Source organism: Uranotaenia lowii, chromosome 1, assembly GCF_029784155.1.
Source record: "Uranotaenia lowii strain MFRU-FL chromosome 1, ASM2978415v1, whole genome shotgun sequence".
Lineage (NCBI taxonomy): Eukaryota > Metazoa > Arthropoda > Insecta > Diptera > Culicidae > Uranotaenia > Uranotaenia lowii.
Genome location: NC_073691.1, coordinates 112,815,110 through 112,838,650, shown reverse-complemented (window position 1 = coordinate 112,838,650; position 23,541 = coordinate 112,815,110). Strand labels below are relative to the sequence as shown.

General features: G+C 37.1%; 1 protein-coding gene across 1 annotated transcript in view; it reads left to right on the top strand.

Annotated features, from left to right (window-relative positions):
• Positions 1-23,541, top strand: part of LOC129738863 (solute carrier family 23 member 2) — a 59,685-nt gene that overhangs the window by 31,824 nt on the left and 4,320 nt on the right. Inside the window, exon 3 of the mRNA XM_055730178.1 lies at positions 6,751-8,258. Coding sequence (XP_055586153.1) covers positions 6,751-8,258 — 1,508 coding nt within the window. The remainder of the gene's footprint in view (positions 1-6,750; positions 8,259-23,541) is intronic.

Below are 23,541 nucleotides of genomic sequence, written 5' to 3'. Positions count from 1 at the left end.
ATATATATATATATATTGGTTCCGTTGAGCTGTGGCACCGAAAATCTTCCGTTGGTCATTTTCACCACATTTCTGCTTGCAGCCGACCAAAAAACAAAATGGCTAACGAAGCAACAGTTTTCGCGACAGTCCCAAAACTTTTCTGCACGAGCAGCGTGAGAACAAGTATGGCGTCACTAAGACGGTTCTTTTCTAAATTCGATTCTCCTTCACACTGGGCCCATAACCTGATGGCAGAGCTGGATTATAGCAGAGGAAATCAGCGTGAGGAATTCGGAATCGAATAGAAAGACGACACACGCGAAATACTTCTGTACACACTTGACCGAATACGAATATAAAAGTGAATTGATTGTGTTTAAAGTCTGCTTCATTTAATATTGGAACAAATTCTTTTGCTCATTGTGGCGCTCCTAGTGGACGGATTTGGAAACTTTTTTCACCCACGTGTCGGGAAATTCATTAATATTGGAACACAAACAATTGCGTGTAGTTCAGTCATTTATCAACGAATTCATAATTTGTTTTTCATACAAATGTAGCATTTTCTTTACTCTTTCATAAAAAAAAATTAAAAAAAATTAAAAAAATTATTCATTGCTATCAATACTGATGTTATGAAATCGCTTGGTACATCTTTGTACCTTAAAATGATCACATTTTCATATGTGATGAAAGAAATTAGAGAAACATGAACTATCAAAGAACGAAAGAACATAAGCCGTAAATATCATGAAAATTTCGAAAAAGATACAACGGCTCACCGACAGGACTCGAACCTGCAATCTCCGCTTCGGTACAACGGCGCGTTAGCCAATTCCACCACGGTGAACGTGATGGAACCGGCGAACACGAGCAATCGAGCTCTGCCGATCAACTGCTGGACCTTCTATCGAAACACCATGTATATCCCGCATGTGATCTTTCCCTCTATTGATCTCTCTTGTTTCTCTAACCCCACCCATCGACTCGGGATTTTAGCCGAGCGAGCACATGGTCGATTGCTTCGGGTTTGCCGCAACTTACGGTCAGATGAAGAAGCAATCAGTGCCGCTCAAGGTTCCGAGCAGACCAGTTACATAGGGAGGTGTTGCTCTGTTGAAATCAATACTGATGTTATGAAATCGCTTGGTACATCTTTGTACCTTAAAATGATCACATTTTCATATGTGATGAAAGAAATTAGAGAAACATGAACTATCAAAGAACGAAAGAACATAAGCCGTAAATATCATGAAAATTTCGAAAAAGATACAACGGCTCACCGACAGGACTCGAACCTGCAATCTCCGCTTCGGTACAACGGCGCGTTAGCCAATTCCACCACGGTGAACGTGATGGAACCGGCGAACACGAGCAATCGAGCTCTGCCGATCAACTGCTGGACCTTCTATCGAAACACCATGTATACAGCGTTACCACATATACAGATTTTTCTGTAAGTATACAGATTTTTTTGAAATTTTCAAACACAGAATCTGTATATACAGATTACAGATAATTGGAAATTCATACAGATTTCATACAGATTTTCCGAAATTCAGAGATTTTCCAAGATATTTCGATTATAATTCGAGTCAATAAATAATCATCTACTCTGATGACTCAATCATCCATCAATTGACACGCTTGCAAATGAGGAAAAACTTCCAGGTTAGAGTTAGGAATCGTTACAATGCAATACAACAAGCAAAGGGTTGAAGAAAGTTTTTAATAACCTGTGTTTAAGCATCATATACCGAAATTGGTCATTGCATTATAGGAAAATGTAACTTTCAAAGGATAAAGACTTTCGACACAATGTTCAAATCTAAACTGATTGTACCCCAGAAGGGCATCGTTATATTTATCGGAATATATCGACTTAAAACTTTGCGTGACCTTATTTTTCACACGTAGCGGACATGTATTTTGCCCGTTACAATTAATCGGACAAAGTTAAACCACAGAAAACAGACGTACAAGCTCGAACAAAAAATCTTCAAAAAAGTGTGTAAAATTTCAATTGCTGACACCTAAAAAATACGTTGAAAAGTGACTTGAAACAGTGCCATCTGTTGCGCCGTTCAAAAGTTACAGATCAAATTCCCAAGAGCTAATTTTTTCAAAAAGCGTAATCGTATATGAACTCAATAATAAATAAAATAATGCCACTCTAAAATAGACGGGTTAAATTTATTGCTAGTTAAATGCAATAAGAGTTGCTTTTGACTGGATAGAATTTCACTTCCTTTATTTTTGCACTACTGAGGCAGTCAAAATAACGATCAGTTATGGAATAAGTTTATGCACTTCTCGAACGGTCAGAAGACGAATCGGCTATATCCAATCAATTAGGAACATTCTTGACGATGAGTCTCACCCATCAGAGCTGATTCTAGACATCATGAAGCGAATTATTTCCAACTTTTGCATCAGATTGTTCATAATTTAGTACTTCTAGCTTGAAGGGAATAGCGATTAACTTTTAAGACATTTTTATATTATGCAACGTGACGAAAGTGTTACGAAACTTCAACAGCAATTTTCCTGAAACATGCCAACCTGTTCAAAACTGACCAAAAATTTTGAATAAGTTTCTCAGTTTGTTTTGTCTTTGGCGTGTTTGGAGACATCTGGTGACCCAGCCAAAAAACAAAGATTGGTTCCAAATGGTCGTTGGAAATTTTACACAAGTTTCGTGGGCTATCTTGTACGTCTTTTCTCTGTGGTTAAAACAAAAACGGTTCGCGTATACAAAATGTCAGGTTAAACACTGGTTTGACACAAATAGTCGCCTGCAGTAATGAGCAGCTTAGTCCAAATGAGTGCGCTACGCATTAAAAAAAGGTCATCGTTGTTCAGCGTAAGTATCTGGAATGAAAATTTTTGATACAGATTTCAATACAGATTTTTGAGATTTTAGGCAGATTAAAAAGATTTTTTGGCTCGAAAATACAGATTTAAATGTGGCAACGCTGCATGTATATCCCGCATGTGATCTTTCCCTCTATTGATCTCTCTTGTTTCTCTAACCCCACCCATCGACTCGGGATTTTAGCCGAGCGAGCACATGGTCGATTGCTTCGGGTTTGCCGCAACTTACGGTCAGATGAAGAAGCAATCAGTGCCGCTCAAGGTTCCGAGCAGACCAGTTACACAGGGAGGTGTTGCTCTGTTGAAATCAATACTGATGTTATGAAATCGCTTGGTACATCTTTGTACCTTAAAATGAGCACATTTTCATATGTGATGAAAGAAAAGTTGATCGGCAGAGCTCGATTGCTCGTGTTCGCCGGTTCCATCACGTTCACCGTGGTGGAATTGGCTAACGCGCCGTTGTACCGAAGCGGAGATTGCAGGTTCGAGTCCTGTCGGTGAGCCGTTGTATCTTTTTCGAAATTTTCATGATATTTACGGCTTATGTTCTTTCGTTCTTTGATAGTTCATGTTTCTCTAATTTCTTTCATCACATATGAAAATGTGATCATTTTAAGGTACAAAGATGTACCAAGCGATTTCATAACATCAGTATTGATTTCAACAGAGCAACACCTCCCTATGTAACTGGTCTGCTCGGAACCTTGAGCGGCACTGATTGCTTCTTCATCTGACCGTAAGTTGCGGCAAACCCGAAGCAATCGACCATGTGCTCGCTCGGCTAAAATCCCGAGTCGATGGGTGGGGTTAGAGAAACAAGAGAGATCAATAGAGGGAAAGATCACATGCGGGATATACATGGTGTTTCGATAGAAGGTCCAGCAGTTGATCGGCAGAGCTCGATTGCTCGTGTTCGCCGGTTCCATCACGTTCACCGTGGTGGAATTGGCTAACGCGCCGTTGTACCGAAGCGGAGATTGCAGGTTCGAGTCCTGTCGGTGAGCCGTTGTATCTTTTTCGAAATTTTCATGATATTTACGGCTTATGTTCTTTCGTTCTTTGATAGTTCATGTTTCTCTAATTTCTTTCATCACATATGAAAATGTATTCATTGCTGTTTCGAAGAAATTCTCGTACTCGTACTCGTAAGAAAACTGTGCACAATTTGGTCTCTCCGTTCGGCTTCCATGGCGGTTGTTTACAAAATGCTGTCGTTTGGTGTTATGACATAAATACATGGTGAAAGGTAATGAATTCCCCGACACGTGGGTGATAAAAGTTTCCAAATCCGTCCACTAGGAGCGCCACAATGAGCAAAAGAATTTGTTCCAATATTAAATGAAGCAGACTTTAGCGAAAGGTTCGACTGATGAAAAACGGTCGGATAACCGTTGACACTTGCAGGCGCAGGGTTGTCCAAAAGCCTGCTGTTAGGTAACTCAAAGATCCAGGGTTGTGTTAAGACAACTGTTGCACCGTTCAACAAAGGTAACTTATTGTCGTGTAAAAATACACAGCGATGTAAAATTTTAGATATTTCTCGGGATATTTGCAGTTTTTATGAAATTTTAAAATAGTATTGGTCGTTTGAGAAGAAAAACACACCAATTTACAATTATTTAACATGCATTTGATTAAAAATAACGAAGTACACCCACCATCACGAGCGCTGCCAACCTGGGGCACGAAGGTATCCATTCTGCTGATATTTTAATCGGGCCGCGTCACTGCCCAAGTAACCATAAGCACTAAAAACTAGCACACGCTCTTTTTTTTTAACTCAAAATTAAGTATGACCGAGGTTCAAAACATAGTTCGATTCTATGAACTTAAAGTTAAGTACCCTTTTTTCCTCCTTGCGATGGATCAAAACGGAGTTCGAACTGCGAACTCAAAATTGATCCCTTTTTTTCCTTCGGCGAGGGATCAAAGCTGAGTTCGACCTTATGAACTAAAAATTGAACTCTCTTTGTTGGACTGAAAACACTTAGCGAGTTCAGTCCGAACCGGAACAGCAAACAACGAACACGTCGCAAAATTTTGTCGTTCCGGAACAATTACCGGAAGACTATGAAGGAACTTCATAATGAAATGCATGTTCACCGTGTCAGCGTAAAATTCTGTCCGTCATTGTCATCATATGGTGAGCGGCTTGGAATGTCCGGAAACTTCCGGATGTTGTTTACTTCCCGTGGGAAGTAACATCCGGAAGTTTTCTTTGACCGGGAATGTCAAAACTTTCCACCGCTCTGTAATTGCAATGTACCGGAACAGCAACATCCGAGTACAACAAATTTTAATCATCCTTTAATTCCCTGAAAATCAGCTACCCTCGAAAAAAAAGGATAAATCCGAGTTCGGCTGCCGAACTTAGTATTGAGTATGCCAATCAGAACTTAGTTTTGCTATTGCCCAGTCGAACTCAAAGTTGAGGGAAGCCATCGAAGTGCTGTTTTGAACCAAAACTACTTAATTTTGAGTTTAAAAAAAAGAGCGTGCACCAATTCTGCTCTAACGTCAGCTATAGAGCTTGATTCTGTGCATCATATTAGCCCTGTGAGCCAGGTTTGGCGAAATTAACTGCTGCTTTAGTGCAGAAACTGGTATAACCCTATAAAAGCACTGTGCTGTGCTAAATTGATGCTATAGCGTTGGCGGGCAAAATTCTGGGAAAATGCAAATGGCGTTCAAATGAGGTACAACCATGTGGGTAAAAAAAATCGATTTTTGTTTGGCTCCATTTTTCTGACATGATAATGAAATTTTCCTTATGCGAATATCAACCGCTTATGCATATTGAGGGGATCTCTCGGGTTTCATTTTCTACATGTTTTTATTTTTAATTTTTCGGGTGAAGATGACCTGGAATCGAACTCATGACGTCTATGGCTCTGACATTGACTCTGCTTGTGAACCTATCAGGTCCACGTTAAATCTTTGAAAAAAAAAAGTCCTATTTGAATCAAATTTCTTGCAACCAGTGCCCTAAATTTGCATAAATTCAGCATAAATCAATATTCATGTGCTTTGGCCTCATGCCACTGAAGTGCTCACATTGTGCAAAAAAGCATTAAAGCAGGCTTGTGTGATGCCAATTTAATGCTTAGAAAATATAGCATTTTTTATTCTGATTTAGAGCTATGTTGCATTTCAAAAGCATTGTGCAAAGCTGATAAAATGCTAGTTGCATTTTAAATGAGTGGTATAATTCTAATATGATGCAACATAGCATTCGAAGGGCTGTTGTAAAGCAAAATTGCACTCTATGTGCTGATATATTGTAATTTAGCACTTGAATGCTGGTGTAAAGCTAACAAAATGCAAAGCTTTAGTGCTTATGGTTACTAGGGTGGGGCACCAAAGAGAATTCTGTTCCGGAGCTTCATGGTCCGGTGTCCGGGTTTTTTAAATAAATGTTTAATAGTAGTAAACTAGTGTAATTTTTCTTTTCAAAAGGCTCATAATATTCCATAAAAATGCAAGTATCCCGAAATCAAATCTAAAATTTTACATCGCTGTGTATTTTTACACGACAATAAGCTGTTCCCTTTCCGTGCATCGTTTTTGGTCTAAATTTACACGCCTCAATGTAATGATGATGCAATTTTAGATTATAAACGATATTCCGTTTTCGTGCATCGTTTTCAATCCAAAATTACACGATTTTTTCTTGCTTCTTGCTGTGTAGAGTTAATTAAATTAACTGTAATTTGGTATGGAGCCTTTTGGAAAGCTAAGAAACAATTTTAGCCCTCAAGATATTGATTTTGAATAGAACATACTCTTTTATTTTGACTACCCTGGTAAAGTGCTTCTGTAGCTAAAAAAACAACCTTGACGCTTTTGTACTTCGATCTTAATATTAAAAAAACAAATTTCTTTTATTTTCAGCATTACTTAACGATGATTGGTGCCATAGTATCGATACCGTTCATACTTACACCCGCTTTGTGCATGGAAGATGAAGATCCTGCCAGGGGCATCATTATTTCGACTATGATTTTCGTCACTGGCCTGGTAACGTACATTCAAGCGACCTGGGGTTGTCGTTTACCAATAGTCCAGGGTGGCACAATATCATTTTTGGTTCCGACACTAGCCATCTTGAATTTACCCGAATGGAAATGCCCAAGCAAAGATGTAATATCTGCCATGGAGGCCGAACAAAAGACGGAACTCTGGCAAGTGCGAATGCGTGAACTTTCCGGTGCAATTGCCGTATCGGCATTGTTCCAAGTTTTCATAGGATATTCCGGTATCGTAGGAAAGTTGCTGAAGATAATCACCCCACTAACCATCGTTCCGACAGTGTCTCTTGTCGGATTAACTTTATTTTCACACGCAAGCGCAACTGCATCGAAACACTGGGGAATCGCTGTGGGCACGATTATTCTAATGACACTGTTTTCTCAAGCGATGACTCACGTGAACGTACCCACATTAAAGTATCGTAAAGGCCACGGCTTACAGATCAGTTGGTTCCCGCTTTTCAAATTGTTTCCAGTTTTGCTGACAATAATAGTTATGTGGTCCCTTTGTGCTATTCTAACTGCATCAGGGGTATTTCCCGAAGGCCATCCCGCAAGAACAGATGTTCGAATTAGTGTTATGCAAGATGCTTCCTGGTTTCGTATTCCATACCCAGGACAGTTCGGTATGCCCACAGTTACCGTTGCCGGAGTTGTTGGAATGCTTGCTGGTGTTCTAGCGTGTACCGTTGAATCCATCAGTTATTACCCTACAGTCTCGCAGATGTGTGGAGCACCTCCTCCTCCACTCCATGCTATCAATCGGGGTATTGGAACGGAAGGTCTTGGAACTGTCCTTGCTGGTTTGTGGGGATCCGGGAACGGTACGAACACTTTTGGTGAGAACGTTGGTGCCATTGGAGTAACAAAGGTTGGGAGTCGAAGGGTTATTCAATGGGCTGCTCTTATCATGATAATGCAAGGTGTGTTAAACAAATTTGGTGCCGTTTTTATAATGATTCCTGATCCGGTAGTCGGTGGTATATTTTGCGTCATGTTCGGAATGATAGCAGCATTCGGGTTATCAGCCCTTCAATATGTTGATTTGCGATCGGCACGTAATCTATACATATTGGGCCTCTCAATTTTTTTCCCGATGGTGCTTTGCCTATGGCTTCAAAAAAATCCAGGATTCATACAAACCGGTATTAGATCGCTGGATTCAACGCTGTCCGTTCTGCTTGGAACAAGTATTCTTGTCGGAGGATGTTTGGGATGCGTTCTCGATAATTTAATCCCGGGTACACCAGAAGAACGAGGATTAATAGCGTGGAGTAAGGAAATGTCCTTAGAGGTAGTCACAGAACACGGCGGTGATAACGTATATAGTTCTACATTTGATTTTCCATACGGAATGGCCTTATTGAAAAGGTATGTTGCACTAGACTGAGTCAATTTGGAGTCATTTTGGAATTTCTCAAACCCTGGGGTCTAAAAAGCTTCGTCTTGGTCTAAAACTCATCCATGATTTTTGCAAAATTTTTAAGTAACGTTTACATGAGTAAATTTGGACTTTTATCACAGAGAACAGACGTACAAGCTATCGCACGAAACTTGTGTAAAATTTCCAACGAACATTTTAACCATTTTTTTTTCCTTTTTGGCTTAACCACCAGATGTCTCCAAATACACCAAAGAGAACTGTTAAAAATTTGATTTGTAACTTTTGAACGGGTGTCAGCATTTGAAATTTTACACACTTTTTTAAAGATTTTTTTTCGAGCTTGTACGTCTGTTCTCTGTGCTTTTATGCTTGTATGGGAAAATTGAATAATTTGTACTGAAAAATCAACATCAACATCTGTGAAACCGAGCCAGCTGATGGTTTTTGTGCCAATTTATAAATTTACTAGAGGAAATTTTCCGTTGAACAACTTTGTCGAAAACCGTAACTTCGTATCTTATTAGGAAAAAAAGTTATTATCTGTTTAACAGTGGTATATCTTTTCGCATTGATTAACAATAAATTCAATTGACATCACTGCTTGAGCCTTGCGAAGTGTTGCATGGAAAGTAGTCACGCAATACCTCGCTAGGTGCTCTGCAGGGATGTTAATTGAATTTATTGTTTATCAGTGCGAAAAGACATACCACTGTTAAACAGCTGATAACTTTTTTTCCTAATAAGCAGTCTTCACGGTACAACTTGGGTGCGAAGTGCACGCAAGTTTTTGTACTTACTTGCACACAACTTTTGAGGCGCAAGTTCAACACGCATCCATTTAAACTCACCGCACTCAAAGTGTAGGGTGCAAGTTCGAGCTCGTGTTCGAACTCGGGTGCGAACCCGTGTGCGCGCATCCATGTTCAGAATCCAGGAAACGGAATCAAATGCAGAAAGTGTAAATAAGCGCATCTTAGGTAACTTTTTTGTTTCAATTCCAATCGTGATGCTGTCTTCGGGTAAAATGTTTGTCTTGATTTAGGCTTTGAGAAAATTATTTAAAAAAATCAATCGGCTAGTGGATAAAATAGTTATTAATGAAAAATCTGTTTTTTGTGCATCTCCCGAGCACAATATTTCGTAATCCCTTTCACGCTTGAGGCTCAATTGCAACCCCTTCCGATGGTCAGATTTTGCTTAATTAGGCTTGTGAACTTCTGATAAGGCAATGTTTAATTTTAGCTTGCAGCTGGTTATATTTACCATGTTTTATTCTTCCTATGCTAATATTACTCACTTAAAGTAAACATAACCGGAAAAAACTGTGTTTTTTTGAAAAAAAAAAGTTCTATATTTCTTTGATTTGGCTCCGAAATTCTGTGACAAGATTCTGTGATGTTTAATACGATTTTCACTGAAAAACATTTCGCATATGGTTATTTTTACAATATTACAATTACAACACTGTATCAATATACAGTGTTAACTTTATAACATTTTCGTGAATTTGATTCAGAAATCCAAAGTAAGTATTGGTATGAAAATTTATTAGTTTGGAAAAGTATACAAAATTTCAAAAATCTGTGAATATTTTGTTCTATGACATAGAATCTGTGACGAAAATATGCTCAAAATTCTGTAAAATTACGGATTATTCTGTGATTTCGGCAACCTTGAACATAACTTCTACAACTTTCAACCGATTTTTGATAAATAAGAACTTAAAATCTTTGTTTTATATCAACATTCAAGTTCCGTATAAAACAAACAATATTAGAATGTTACCTTCGCAATATATTTTAAGTCCAATTAAGTCTTCGAGTGAATTATTTTTCTTAATTCAGGCTTTAAGAAAATTATTCATTAAAGCAACCGGCCAGTGAAGAAAAAAGTATTTAAAGAAAAACCAGTATTTTTTGTTCCTCCCGAGCCAAATACCTCAAAATCCTATTCACGTTTGAGACTCAAGCAGCCCTCCCCATGGTCAGATCAATCTGAAATTTGGCATTTGGCCTTCTGGTACACTAACTTTGACTTGGAGCGAGTGAGATTTACCACCATGGTTCGCCAAATTATTCAAATATGCAAAAATTCCTGTTATGGTAAAGTAACCATAACTTTTTCCATTTTCAAGCGATTTTGACAAAAAATCACTTGAAATCTTTATTTTGAATTGATATTTAAGTACAAAAGAAAATCGGATTTTTAACATATTACCTTCGAGTCTGAAACTAAAGCTGAAACAAAATTTTCTCTATAAAAATGCGATTTTCATATTTTTATACTATCATAAAGTCACTAATATCAACAATATGTAGGGGAAAATGAGGATTCTTGATCCCTGGGGATACTTGATTCCTTAGCTATATCTCGAAACTGGAATGTCTTACAAAGATCAAATGTTCTAGAAAAATGTGCCAAAAAAAGTTAAAAAAATTTTATACAAAATAATTGTTTGAGTAATTGAACTTTGTTTGAAAAATTTCACAAAATGTAACTTGAAGATCTTTTTTCATCACTTTAAAATGTTCCTTACATGGGAAAATAATGAAAAAAATATTTGTTCAAATGTATCAATCGTTCGAGCGTAAAATGAACTTCATAATGCCATATTTTCAAAGCAATGGAAAACTCTAAACTTTTTTCAGAAAAAGTTTTCTAAAATGTTGATTATGGGTACAATTGATCTCCTAGAGTTGGCTACAATTGATCCCCCTTCCAAACGGCATATTCTTCTTCTGAATTGATCGTTATGATTGCTGATTACGAAATTACTAATATTTATCCTAAAACTAATATTTATCAAAAAATTGTCTGAAGAAAAGAGCAAAAATAATTAATTTTCTCTTAATTATAAAAAATAGCACCTTTAAGTATGCAATATTATTAACGTTGAGACAAAGTTATAAGATTTTTTTCTTATGTCTGCTATAAATTGTGAAATGAGAACAAAAATGACCAAAATAGTCAATTAACATTCTATCTTGGGGTTTTGTTTGATTTTTACACAAGGATTATGGCTTCCTGAATAAAAGATCAAGTCTCCTTTAATAGGGGATCAAGTCTCCCCTAACTTCAGAAAAATCGCAATATTTTTACTCCCACGAAAATGCTTCTAGTTGATCAACGGGTTCAAGTATCGTTCTAATTTTAAAAGCATAGAAACTTGAAGTTACAAGCTGTCAGAAAATGTCGAAGACGGCGAGTTGCTAAATTTTTCCAAAAAGATATGGTGAAAATAAGAAAAGGGGATCAAGTATCCCCAGTCTCCCCTACTGTTTATCATACTCAAAAATAAAGTTTGCATGATCGATAGGAAATTTATTCACCTTTAATATACAAATAAGAGATTTCGAATTCACGCCATGTATTAAGAGATATTTGAATTTCAGTACAAGTACTTTTAAATTTTTTTCAAAATTTCATATTTCGAGCATAACTTAAAAACTGTTCTACTGAGATTTTTTTAAATTTCATCCTCCGATTCAAAGCCCGATATCACATTAAAAAAATATGTCATTCAAACGAAGTTTGAAAGACGATAAAAACATTATTTCATGTACGACTAATCCAGTCTACATATACTCGAAAAATCTAGTACGGCCTGTTATGAACTTTTGAGAATGATGAACATAATCTTCTATGAAGATATTGTGTAAAAAACAATTAAATAAATAGATGATACGAAATGCAATTGTAAAACAATTTACTGTCCCGGTATTAACAGGGCTCATACGAATTAATTGTAGAACAAATAAAAGAAGTTATATGAAATTCTCAATTTGATAGGTGTACAATAAAATGAGGCATTAAATTTTTTCAACATCTTACCAGTGGAAAGCTACCACTACAAATCTTCCTAATTATTATGAGTATTATTTTTTCCCATTTTTGCCAGTTTCATAGTCAAAATATTTGCTGCATTTCTAACCCTTCAACATTGTTCGGGTCAATATGATAGGATCTAGTATGTTCATTCAAAACGATAATCAAATTAACTACAGAAAATTAAAATTTAATTTAAAAAAATCGGCTCATAGAGAAATGAAATACAGCTAAGCAAAGTTTTTTATTTTTACTATTTTCTGTCTGAACCAGTTTCATAAAAGCTGGTAATACAATCGACCTAATTTTGAAATGTTGAGTAGCTTGAATAAATAATCTACACAATAATATAATATCATAAAAATCGGATAACATATACGGCCAGGGGAACGCCATCAAATTGCAACTCAAATTTCCTCGAAACGGATGTTTTTCGAACAGCTTAAGAAGGTTTTGCCATTTAAGCATGTGCTTATTTTTGCCATTTGTGATATTTTTGCCAATTTCTTCTTTTTTGTCACTAAAGCCATTTTTTATACTTTTGTCATTGTTGACATTTTGAATATTTGACCGTTTTTTCCATTTGTGTCAATTCGATCTTTTTTTATAATTTCAAATCATTCAGATTATGTAAAATTTTACATGTTTTCTACTCACCATGCGATTATTTATCAATTTAATGTTTGTATTTTTTAATGCCTCATAAATATAAACATTGTTTCATGAGGTTTGCGGAGCGAGAGTTGAAACGGCAATTCCCAAATGTTTCATAAAATCATCAACCGGTAATTTTATGAAATATTTGGGAACTATCTAGTTTCAAACAAACAAATTTTCGGCCGAACTTTTTCTTCGGTTTTTTGGCCAACAGTCAAAAAAATTTCATCAACCATTTTCAAAAACCAACCATATATATGTATCAGTTTTACCACCCCATAAATAACTCCAAAAATGCTCAAAAAACACAGTGAAATTGAATAACATACGCACAAACGATAGAAAAACTAACTGAAGAAAATAATTCATACCGCATTCAACTCCCAGGCATACACAGGCAGACACATTCAATCTCAGTTCAGCCAGCCACTATGAGTACAAAATTCGGTACGAACCCGAAGCGAACCAAGGTACGAACATCGGGGCGCGCACTCGGGTACAATAAATGTGCTCGAGTTCAGGTTCGAACTAAACCCAAGTACAAGCTTGTGTGCAAGTTCAGAGACAACTTGCGCCTGGATTTCCGCACTCAAGTTGAGCTCGGTACATGTTTTCGTGAAGACTGCTAATAAGATACGAAGTTACGGTTTTCGACAAAGTTGTTCAACGAAAAATTTCCTTTAGGAAATTTATAAATAAGGCATTTCCCCACTTGTCAGACGAACAGCTGATTTCTCATGTTTACAATTTCTCGGCATATCGTGGTAGGGTAAACATAACAACAACATTACGTATGTTCAATGACCAGATAGTAAAGATATGAATTTGGCAATGCAATTGTTGTGGTTTTGCAAGCGCACCTTGGTGAGGAGCATATAATTTTTTTATTGAATGATTTGTAAATTCATAACAAGTTAAGACATGAAGGTTTGTTGATGCTTTCAATTAAAGAAGTTTTTAAAAGATAGCATTGAACAGTGCTTATCATCAACGATCAAAATGGCGACCAGTTGGTGTTTACATTTTTCAAAACAAAAACAAAAAGCTACCGTACCACAATCTGTCTCAGGAAATACTCTATTGGCACAAAAACCATCAGCTGGCTCGGTTTCACAGATGTTGTTGTTGATTTTTCAGTACAAAATATTCAATTTTCTCATACAAACATATAAGTCCAAATTTACTCATGTCCTATCTGGTTGCCCTAGCGAAAATCAGATGTACGGAAAATTTTGCTCCGAATTTTTGCTCATTTTTACATGCTTCTGGACTTTTTATGGATGTTAAATTCGGTTGTACTTACGTATGATCGTCACCGGAACATCCTTAATTACGCCGCGGTAGAATCGATCGTGTAAACTACGAGTTTTTTCGAGTGCTAGTTTACGGTATTTCGAACGGTATCTGGGTGAAATCGTGGAACTTGATCCCCAGTAAAATAAACAAAGGGAAGTAAGTGTGTGGTAGTGTTGTTGGGGAAGTTTAGTTGAAGCAAAAATTCCCCCTCATAATAGTGGCTACGAACACAGAGTGTCGTAGCATATAAAAAAGTGCTTCAGTGTACGTGCATTGCCAATCATTACTGATCGGCTATTGGTTGCGCGCGGAAGAGAAGAGAGTGTGCGCTATAACCGTGTTGCGAGAGCTCGAATTTTTATCGAGCAGTGGTTAGTGTCTGGGCTACTCGAAAGCTAACTGCTAGAATCCAGCATTGCTTTACAGTGTTGTTCAAGCTAATAGAAGCGCTTCTCATTCATAAAATCAATAATCGGAAAAAAGTGAATCACCAACCGGGAAGGGACCAAAAGTGGGTATCTAAGGGCAAAAATATCCCCCCCCCTTTCCGCTAATTCTTAGAGACTGTTTTTGGGTACAACAGAAATAGTGACAAAAGAAATATAACTCTACGCGCCATGGATGGCGCACCCCCTGGGGGCGGGGGCCCCCAGAAAATGTGGATTCATCCCCCATACCCCCCTACATGCGGTCGTCGACTTTTGACGGTCGGAAATATTTTTGAAGGTGCAAAGACCGGGGGAAAACCCCACACCGTTGCCAAAGAATCCATTTTGGTTTGCTTCAGCAGTTGAGGCTAAACTCGGTAAAGCACTTAGGAAAGAAGTGAACATTAGACCGCTGCAAAAACTGACTTTTTGCTCCCATGTGTTTTTTCGATTCCTTTTAGCTCTCCAATCATCTCTGTTAAATATAAGATGATTTGGTTCATCCCTGAATTAGCGCAACGGGTTTTAAATTTGTATGGAAATTAGTATGGGGAAAGTTTTTTTTTGAGATTAAAATCGCTAGGGAAGCGATTTTGGGTTTTATGCAAAAAATAACTTCTTCAATGGGTTACTGTATTCTTAAACTTCAATTTTTACTAAGGTTACTTTCAGCTAGATGCTACCAGAAAAAAGTTAAAGCAATCTGTAAAAAAAAAAATCATTCATAGTAGATCAACAGTCAAAACTGTCAGCAGCACTGGAAACCTGAACTTGCATGCAATATTCCTAGATGAATACTTGAATACAAGCTAATGCGTGGCATACACAAAGGCGTTTTTAATCGGGTAACGCAGATAGAAAAAAAACTGCAGCACTATGTAGAAAGTAAGATACAAACTTTTTGAGATTATTGGAGATACATGGTGATAGATGTGGTGAAACGATCCCGAAATTCACAACCAAGTTGAAAAATAAGATTAAGTAACGCATGTGGTATACCTTTGCATACCGCGAGCGGTCAAATGACGGCAAACACTTTCCCCTAAAACTCTCTTGTTTCTCGACCGATTTCTACAAAGTTTATAGTTTTGGAAACTCGTAATGTGCCTCAAATACGATTTTCAAACAAAATTTAGCTACAATTATTTTTCTCAAAGTTATTCAAAGTCAAAGAAAAAAAATTAGAAAAACAGGCTTCGGAAAAAGGCTATAAATCAGTTATTAAGTACTCGGAAAGAATTTCACTTAGTGCCTGAGAACGCTGCGCTCCAGTGCAAAGCCAAATCTAGGTGCTAGAATAGTCTCAGAAAAGGCAGATTGATAAAAAGCAAAAAAAGAAACAGCTACCTTTGAAAAGTCGTCAAAAATTCTGTGTTTTAGAAATCTAAAGATGCCAAAATGTCAATTACGTCAAATTTCCAGTTCACTTTACAAGAATTTTCTACTGTAACTAGAACAGCTTTGGCGGTTGGTTGGTTTTTTACATTTTTAGTGGCCGTGATTTTAAGAGATTTTCAAAAAATATTTCCATATGTGTAACATATAGCTTCTAACTTCAGCGTTCTCAGGCACTAAGTGAATTTTTTTTTCGAGTAGTTAATAACTGATTTCTAGCCTTTTTTCCCGAAGCCTGTTTTCCGTTTTTTTTTCTTCAACTTTGAATAACCGTATTTGAGTCACATTACGAGCTTTCCAAAACTTTAAACTTTGTAGAAATCGGTAAAGAAACAAGAGAGTTTTAGCGGAAAAGATATGACTGCTCGCGGTATGAATAGGTATATAAAAAATGTCGGTATGTTTAGTGTTAAATTTGCAATTGATCATCTGAACTTCAAATTTAACACAATACACACAGTATTAGTGAATTAATGATAGAAAACACGATAAATAACGCATTTTTTTGTTAGAAAAAATCAACTTTAGTTATGGTTTTGGACCTGATTTTAACATTTGAAAAAAATCCATTTCCTGTGGATTCTGTGAATCAGTGAAAACAAATGATTCAAGAGGTTTTTTACCGAAATCGATTGAAAATTATATAAGTTATGATTTTTTTTCACTGTAATAATGGTGCTTTTTCTCTTAATAATACCACCATAGTGTAAAGTAAAGTTACTAAACTAGTTTATGAAGAATTCAACATTATAAATCTTCACATGTTAAACGGATCGACTTTGGACTAATTTCTGACCGATTTCGGGCCGATTCGGGACCGTTTCTTCGATCTGGGAAGGAATAACTTGCATGCAAGTTTTCAGCCAGCGATGCCATGAGTGAAGTAAACTCGTCTGAGTTTTTAATAAATCTTTTCTAAATTCCAAATATCTTTGTTGTGTTACAACTAAGCATCATAGTACCTTCACATCATTTGTAGAGATTAATTCGAGGAATAGTATTCAGCCATTTCTTTATTTTTCCGATGTTTCTGTAAATCTGTAGCGATTTTTGAATAAAAAAAATCGATTCCCCATGTAATTCTCCATACAAAATTAAAACTCGTTGCGCTAAATCAGGACTCAATGTATCGCTTCCAAACTTTACGGAGATTTTTGTGTGTGAAAATTCCGTCAAAAAATGGTATGGGAGTTGTGATAACTTATAAATTTCAGATTTCCTATACAAAGCCTGCAGCGGTCTAGTGAACATGGCTATCGATGGAAAAGGACTTAGCTACACACTGAGCACCTACAACATCCAGATTGCGGAAAACTTGAAAAAAATTAAGGAATTGGACACCAACACAACAATTGGAATAATCGATCATCCTGGACTCAACACAACTCTTGGAATTGTGTATCTTCAAGAAACAACCGAAGTGTCGGACGAAGAAATTCTTAAACAATTGAAAGGTCAGGGTGTAACAGCTGTTCGAAGAATCACAAAATTTGTCGACAAGCAACAAGTTAATACGCCAATGATTGTTTTGACTTTCGGAAGCACGAGATTACCCAAAGAAGTTTATTTTGGTTGGATAAAAGTGCCTATTCGGACATACTACGAGAGTCCAATGTTCTGCAAAAACTGTCTGAACTATCGTCACACGAAAAAACGATGTGAACAATCCACGCGTTGTACACGCTGTGCAGGAAACCACTCCAACAAAGAAAACAGTTATAAGGAAGCTTTTCGTTGTCCACATTGCCCTGAAGGCAATAATGAGCACTCCGCGGCGGGACGTAAATGTCCGTTATATCGCCATGAGGAAGCGGTCACACGTTGCAAAACGGATGAGTCTCTTTCCTGGGCTGAAGCTCGGAAAAGGGTTGGCCCGCTAAATGCCAAACCCCCCTATGCGTCAGTCACTGACGACGTTAGTGCTCGAAAAGACCAAATTATCGGAAAACTTATGGAAAACGTTCAAAAACTCACAGCTACAATCGAACAACTAACAAAAGAAAATCGGAAAATGGCACAAGATCACCAAATTTTCAAGGAAAAGGTGCAAACCTATTTCCGCGAAAACAATTTGACTCCATCACTAACGACACCCGCAAAAGACCGCAGTCGATCAGTAACTCCGTTGAGTAGATTGCAAAACACAACTTCAAACCAGCAGCAACCAAGAGAACAACAAGAAAACTTCCAGGCATCAAAACCCTATACCAGACAATCAAGGAAAATGCAAGCTAATCAAGCTGAAAACTCCCAAACAGATAAGAGATGCACCGGAAAACGAGGACCACAATCTCCTCTGGCAGAAAAGACAGCATGTAAGAATATGAAGCAAAATAGAAACCCAGAAGACAGTACGGAAGAAGTGCAACTCTCTTCCGAAGAAGAAGAAACTGCCAATCAAACGACCCCATCCGCCAAAGGGAAGTTTTTTCGTAGCTAAAACAAGAGAAAACAATACTACTATCACCACTCCCACTACCACTATAACGTTACCACATAATCAACAAACCGCTGAACAACCATCAACCAGTCGCCAGGAGGAGATCCCACCTCACCTGAGGTTCGAGGAACTTGAGCATCAGTCCCTTGGTAATATGTGGAAGCAATCGGTAACCATCCGGGACGCTATCCTCATACCTGTTGAAGGTGATCCGACTTCCACTCCCTCGGTGGGGGCAACGTTGTCCCAAAGCTTTCGCCCCCCGTCGGCTGCCCAACATAATCCTGGGACGCCAGATGTGCGTTGGAAGCATGTCGTACGGGGGCACCCGGCACACTTGCGGGTAAGTTCCTCAAACTCAACTTTCCGAACAGTTTCAAACGCGAATCAATTTCCCAGGTCACTCCCCACTCTGCTACGTCCACTGAACATCAACCAACCCACAATACGACACATCCACACGACGCCCAATTGGGATCCCGGCGAAGGTACGAGCAGAGGATCCATTACCAGAAACCCACCACCCACGCAAGTATCACGGCCACGACCCGTTCGTTCCAGGGGACAGCTTCTTGTCCTCCAATGGAATGTTCGTGGTTTCTGGTGTAACGAGGCGGAACTAACACGGATGATCTGGGGTAAGTTACCTATCTGTTTGATGCTGCAGGAGACCATGACCGATTCTTACAACGCACTTTTGGGCAAAAACTATTGCTTGTACACATCGAAGTTTTCACCAGGAAGAAGAAAAGGTTCAGCTATGATGGCTATTTTGAAAGAAGCGCCACATGAACTGATCAATATTGATACTCAAATCCCAGCGGTAGCAGTCAGACTACTTTCCCCAGTGAAAGTAACTCTGATCTGTGTATACAACCATTTCAAATCAGGCTATTACAACACAGCGGACAGGGCGTTGAGAGAACTGATGTCTAACCTCTCCCCCCCCATACCTTGTTGGAGGAGATTTTAATAGTCGTCATTTTACTTGGGACAATTTCACCAACAACATGGGTGAAACTGTTGCCAAGTGGGCAGCGGATTTCGAAATGGCCCCGCTAAATGACGGGTCAAAAACAAGATTTAGTCCCAATCAGAATCAACAGGACACAGCAATCGATATTACATTCGTTTCTTCAAATATCATAAGCAAATTTAAATGGTCTACTCAATCAGATCCAAGTAATAGTGATCACGTTCCCATAACAATTGAGCTGAATCCCGGCAAGAAAAAAATCATTCCCGTTCATCGATTCCGCCTCCAAATGAATAAATGGGTGGTTTTCCGAAGGCACAGCAGCTTTGAGATTCCGAACTTAGAATATTTTCGGTCTTTTTCTGTAGAAGTCTAACTTCACGCACCCACACTGCTTAAAATTTCTTGTTTCTTTCGAATGTACGCAATTGCATTTCAATGTGTTGACTCACGGTCCGTTCACTTGGTTCAGTAGCGTGGCTGCTGGTGTTGTTGATATTGCTTGCGAAGACATTCAGTTTCACCCGTGCTTCGGTGCCGGGCGGACGTAGCGGTACTTTTTCTGTAGCGTCGTGCGTATGTGGAATTGACTACTGTTTCATGTATCAGTGTTCATAAGCTTTACTTACATATGTGATGAAGTGATTTGTGATGATGTGAAGTATTTGAAAAAAACGAGGATCGGAATATGAATGTAAGTAAACAAAAACTTTAATTATTATATTGTAAATTGAATAACATGTTTTGAATTTAAAATTGAATTCTGAAATAAGAGTTTTGATGAGTTTTGTATTTAATAGTCTGAATAACCAATAACCAATACATTCTGAAAAAAATTAACTATTCGTTTAAAATTGAAATACAAAAAATTGTAATACAAGAAATTGAACTATTTTCCTACGAACAATTTTGCAAAACACCATCAAAATTTGAATTATGTTATTCAAATAACATGTTTTGATTCTGTAATTTGGATTATTTAATCCAAAAAATTAACATAATCAAACATTTAAAAATACAGACCCCGTTCGTTTTTGGCAACACGCCCGGAATTTTATGTTGCCAAAAGCGAATGTTGTCAAAATTAGATGGTTTTTTTTGTAACTTTTTTATTTCAAATTTTTGTTTCAAACCATTCAAAATTGATGTAAACCCTAATAAGAGTATAAAATTTTTCAGTTTGGCTCATATATTTTAGTTTTAAGCAGTAAATCATGGAAAAAATCATGTTTTTACAGTTAAAAATTATTATAAATATGCCAAATTGAAAAATATCATGCTAATATTACGTTCTACACTAAATCTGAATCTGACATCTGAATCTGAATCTGCAATCTGAATCTGAAATCTGAATCTGAAATCTGAATCTGAAATCTGAATCTGAAATCTGAATCCGAATCTGAAATCTGAATCTGAAATCTGATTCTGAAATCTGAATCTGAAATCTGAATCTGAAATCTGAATCTGAATCTGAATCTGAAATCTGAATCTGAAGTCTGAATCTGAAATCTGAATCTGAAATCTGAATCTGAAATATGAATCTGAAATCTGAATCTGAAATCTGAATCTGAAATCTGAATCTGAAATCTGAATCTGAAATCTGAATCTGAAATCTGAATCTGAAATCTGAATCTGAAATCTGAATCTGAAATCTGAATCTGAAATCTGAATCTGAAATCTGAATCTGAAATCTGAATCTGAAATCTGAATCTGAAATCTGAATCTGAAATCTGAATCTGAAATCTGAATCTGAAATCTGAATCTGAAATCTGAATCTGAAATCTGAATCTGAAATCTGAAATCTGAATCTGAAATCTGAATCTGAAATTTCAATCCAAAATCTGAATCTGAAATCTGAATCTGAAATCAGAGTCTGAAATTTAAGTTTAAAATGTGAACATTGAATCTGAGATTCATCTGAATTTTGAATCTTAATCTGAAATCTGAATCTAAGTTTTATGAAAATTGAATCTGAGATCCATCTGAATCTAAATTTTGATTTCTAAAATAACCTTATGTATTTTATGCAGTCAAATCACTGGATTTACCTTGTTTTTGCTATTTTCACTATTGATAAATGTTGGGATGTATATATTAATTTTTTTTGTATTCATACTTTATTCAAGTTTTTGTCCAATTTCAGATGAATTTAACATAAACATGAATTATTTTTACAATTGTAAAATCTATTAATTTTTTTAGAATATATATGAACTTTCATATCATTTCTTTTTGAATAAATGCAGTCAATTCTACAATGAATCTGCTAAATTCGTTCGTATCAAATCCGAAATTCCTTTTTTATGTCCCGCAAATGGTTACATTCATGTATTGATTGTATTTCATTTTTTGCCATTGATATAAAAAATAAATTTAAAAAAATCTTTTAATTTTTCCTTCCTTTTTTCTTAGTTGCTTTTAAAATGCTGAAATCCGAAACTCCTCCTTCAATAAACGTGTGCAATAATAAGAGATAATAAATTCAGAGAAAATGTAATAATAATGTATAATGTAGCAAAAATTTTCAAAATGACAAATCAAACAAATTTTACTGTTGAACTTTTTATTGCAAAGTTCCTAGAAAAACATTTTTGAAATTTCATTTTTTTATGAACATAAATTTACTGCAACTTTGATTCCTTTTTTCAATATAGAATGTCGTTGAAATACAATCTTTTGAAAAATAACTTTAATGCACTTAAAATTTTCAAAACATTTATTTTCAATTTAATTAACCGTCAAATCATTTTGAAAATTTTTCATGTTTATTTATAATTAAATTCAAACGATCACAATTATTTTCAATGGGCTCTGCAGAAAAGTAAAGAAAAAACGACGAAAAACTGTTACAGCGCAGCTCGGATCCGAATCCCATCCTATGTATGCACCCTTCGGGCATCGTGCTCTGGTACGATGTCCGAGGGGCGTTTCTTCCGCTTTCGGAGCTTTCGGATGAATCACAAGGAACTCACTCGAAGGTCGCGTTCACTTCGGCGATTCCGGCGATAGTTTGGTTTCAACTCCTATTTCGCGGTTTCGCTCCGGATTTATTTCGCTGCGAAGCGGAAAATTCATTTCAAAAATCACTGGGATAGTGCTTGCCCCACTGTTCCTGCTGTCAAAAAGTGGAAACTTAAAGAAGCCAACTGGGAACAATATTCCCAAGAAATCGGCGAACAAATTCTCTCCATATCACATCCAAATATCGAGAACGTCACCCAAATAATCTTCCAAACTGCCAAACGATCAATACCTCGAACTACTGGAAAAACCGCTTCCAAATATGCTCCATGGTGGACAGAGGAAATTGGCACACTAATCCAAAATCGGAAAGAGAAGTGGAAAATTCTTCAAAAAACTAACAAAACAGCAAGTGAGTGGGAAACGCGAAACGAAGATTTTCGAAAAGCCAGGGCAGAAGCAAGAACAGGCATAGAAAAGGGAAAGGACCAATCATGGAATGAGTTTTGCAGCTCATTTAATCCAAGTACGTCTGCCTCAGAAATGTGGCAAAGGTTCGGTAGGATCACAGGGAGAAAATCGAACCGAACAAGAAGGATGTTGATAGAAGGAGAATTTACAGATAACCCCCAAGTAATAGCAAATCACCTAGCGGAAATATTCGAGCAGAGTTTTACTACAAGTGAATACCCTGAAACACTAGCTGAATACATATCCCCGCCAACCATCCCTGAAAATAGTAGTATGGACGTAGATTTCTCTGGAATGGAGTTGAATATCGCTCTCTCTAAATGCGCTGGTAAATCCACAGGCTTAGATCAAATCACCTATAGTATGATAAAAAACATGCCTCCTGAAGCAAAGAAAATTGTTCTGGAGGTTTTTGACTAAATTTGGCAACGTGGTGAATACCCAAAAGAATGGAGGAAAAGCATAATCATCCCAATTCCAAAACAAGGAGAACTAAACAGTTTCCGGCCAATTGCGCAGCGTGTCTAGGAAAAATTTACGAAAGAATTATCAATCGACGACTACAACAGCATTTAGAAAGAAACAATCTTATGCACTCGAACCATCACGCATTTCGTAGTGGCAGAGGTACAACCTCTCACTTCAGCCAGCTTAAAGATATCCTTACCGAACACAGACATGAAAAACTACATTCTGAATTAGTATCCTTAGATCTTTCCAAGGCTTTCGACCGCACATGGAGGCCGGGTATCTTGAAGGCACTGAATAAAGCGAAAGTTGGCAATCGAACCTATCAGGTTATAAAAAACTTTTTAAAGGAC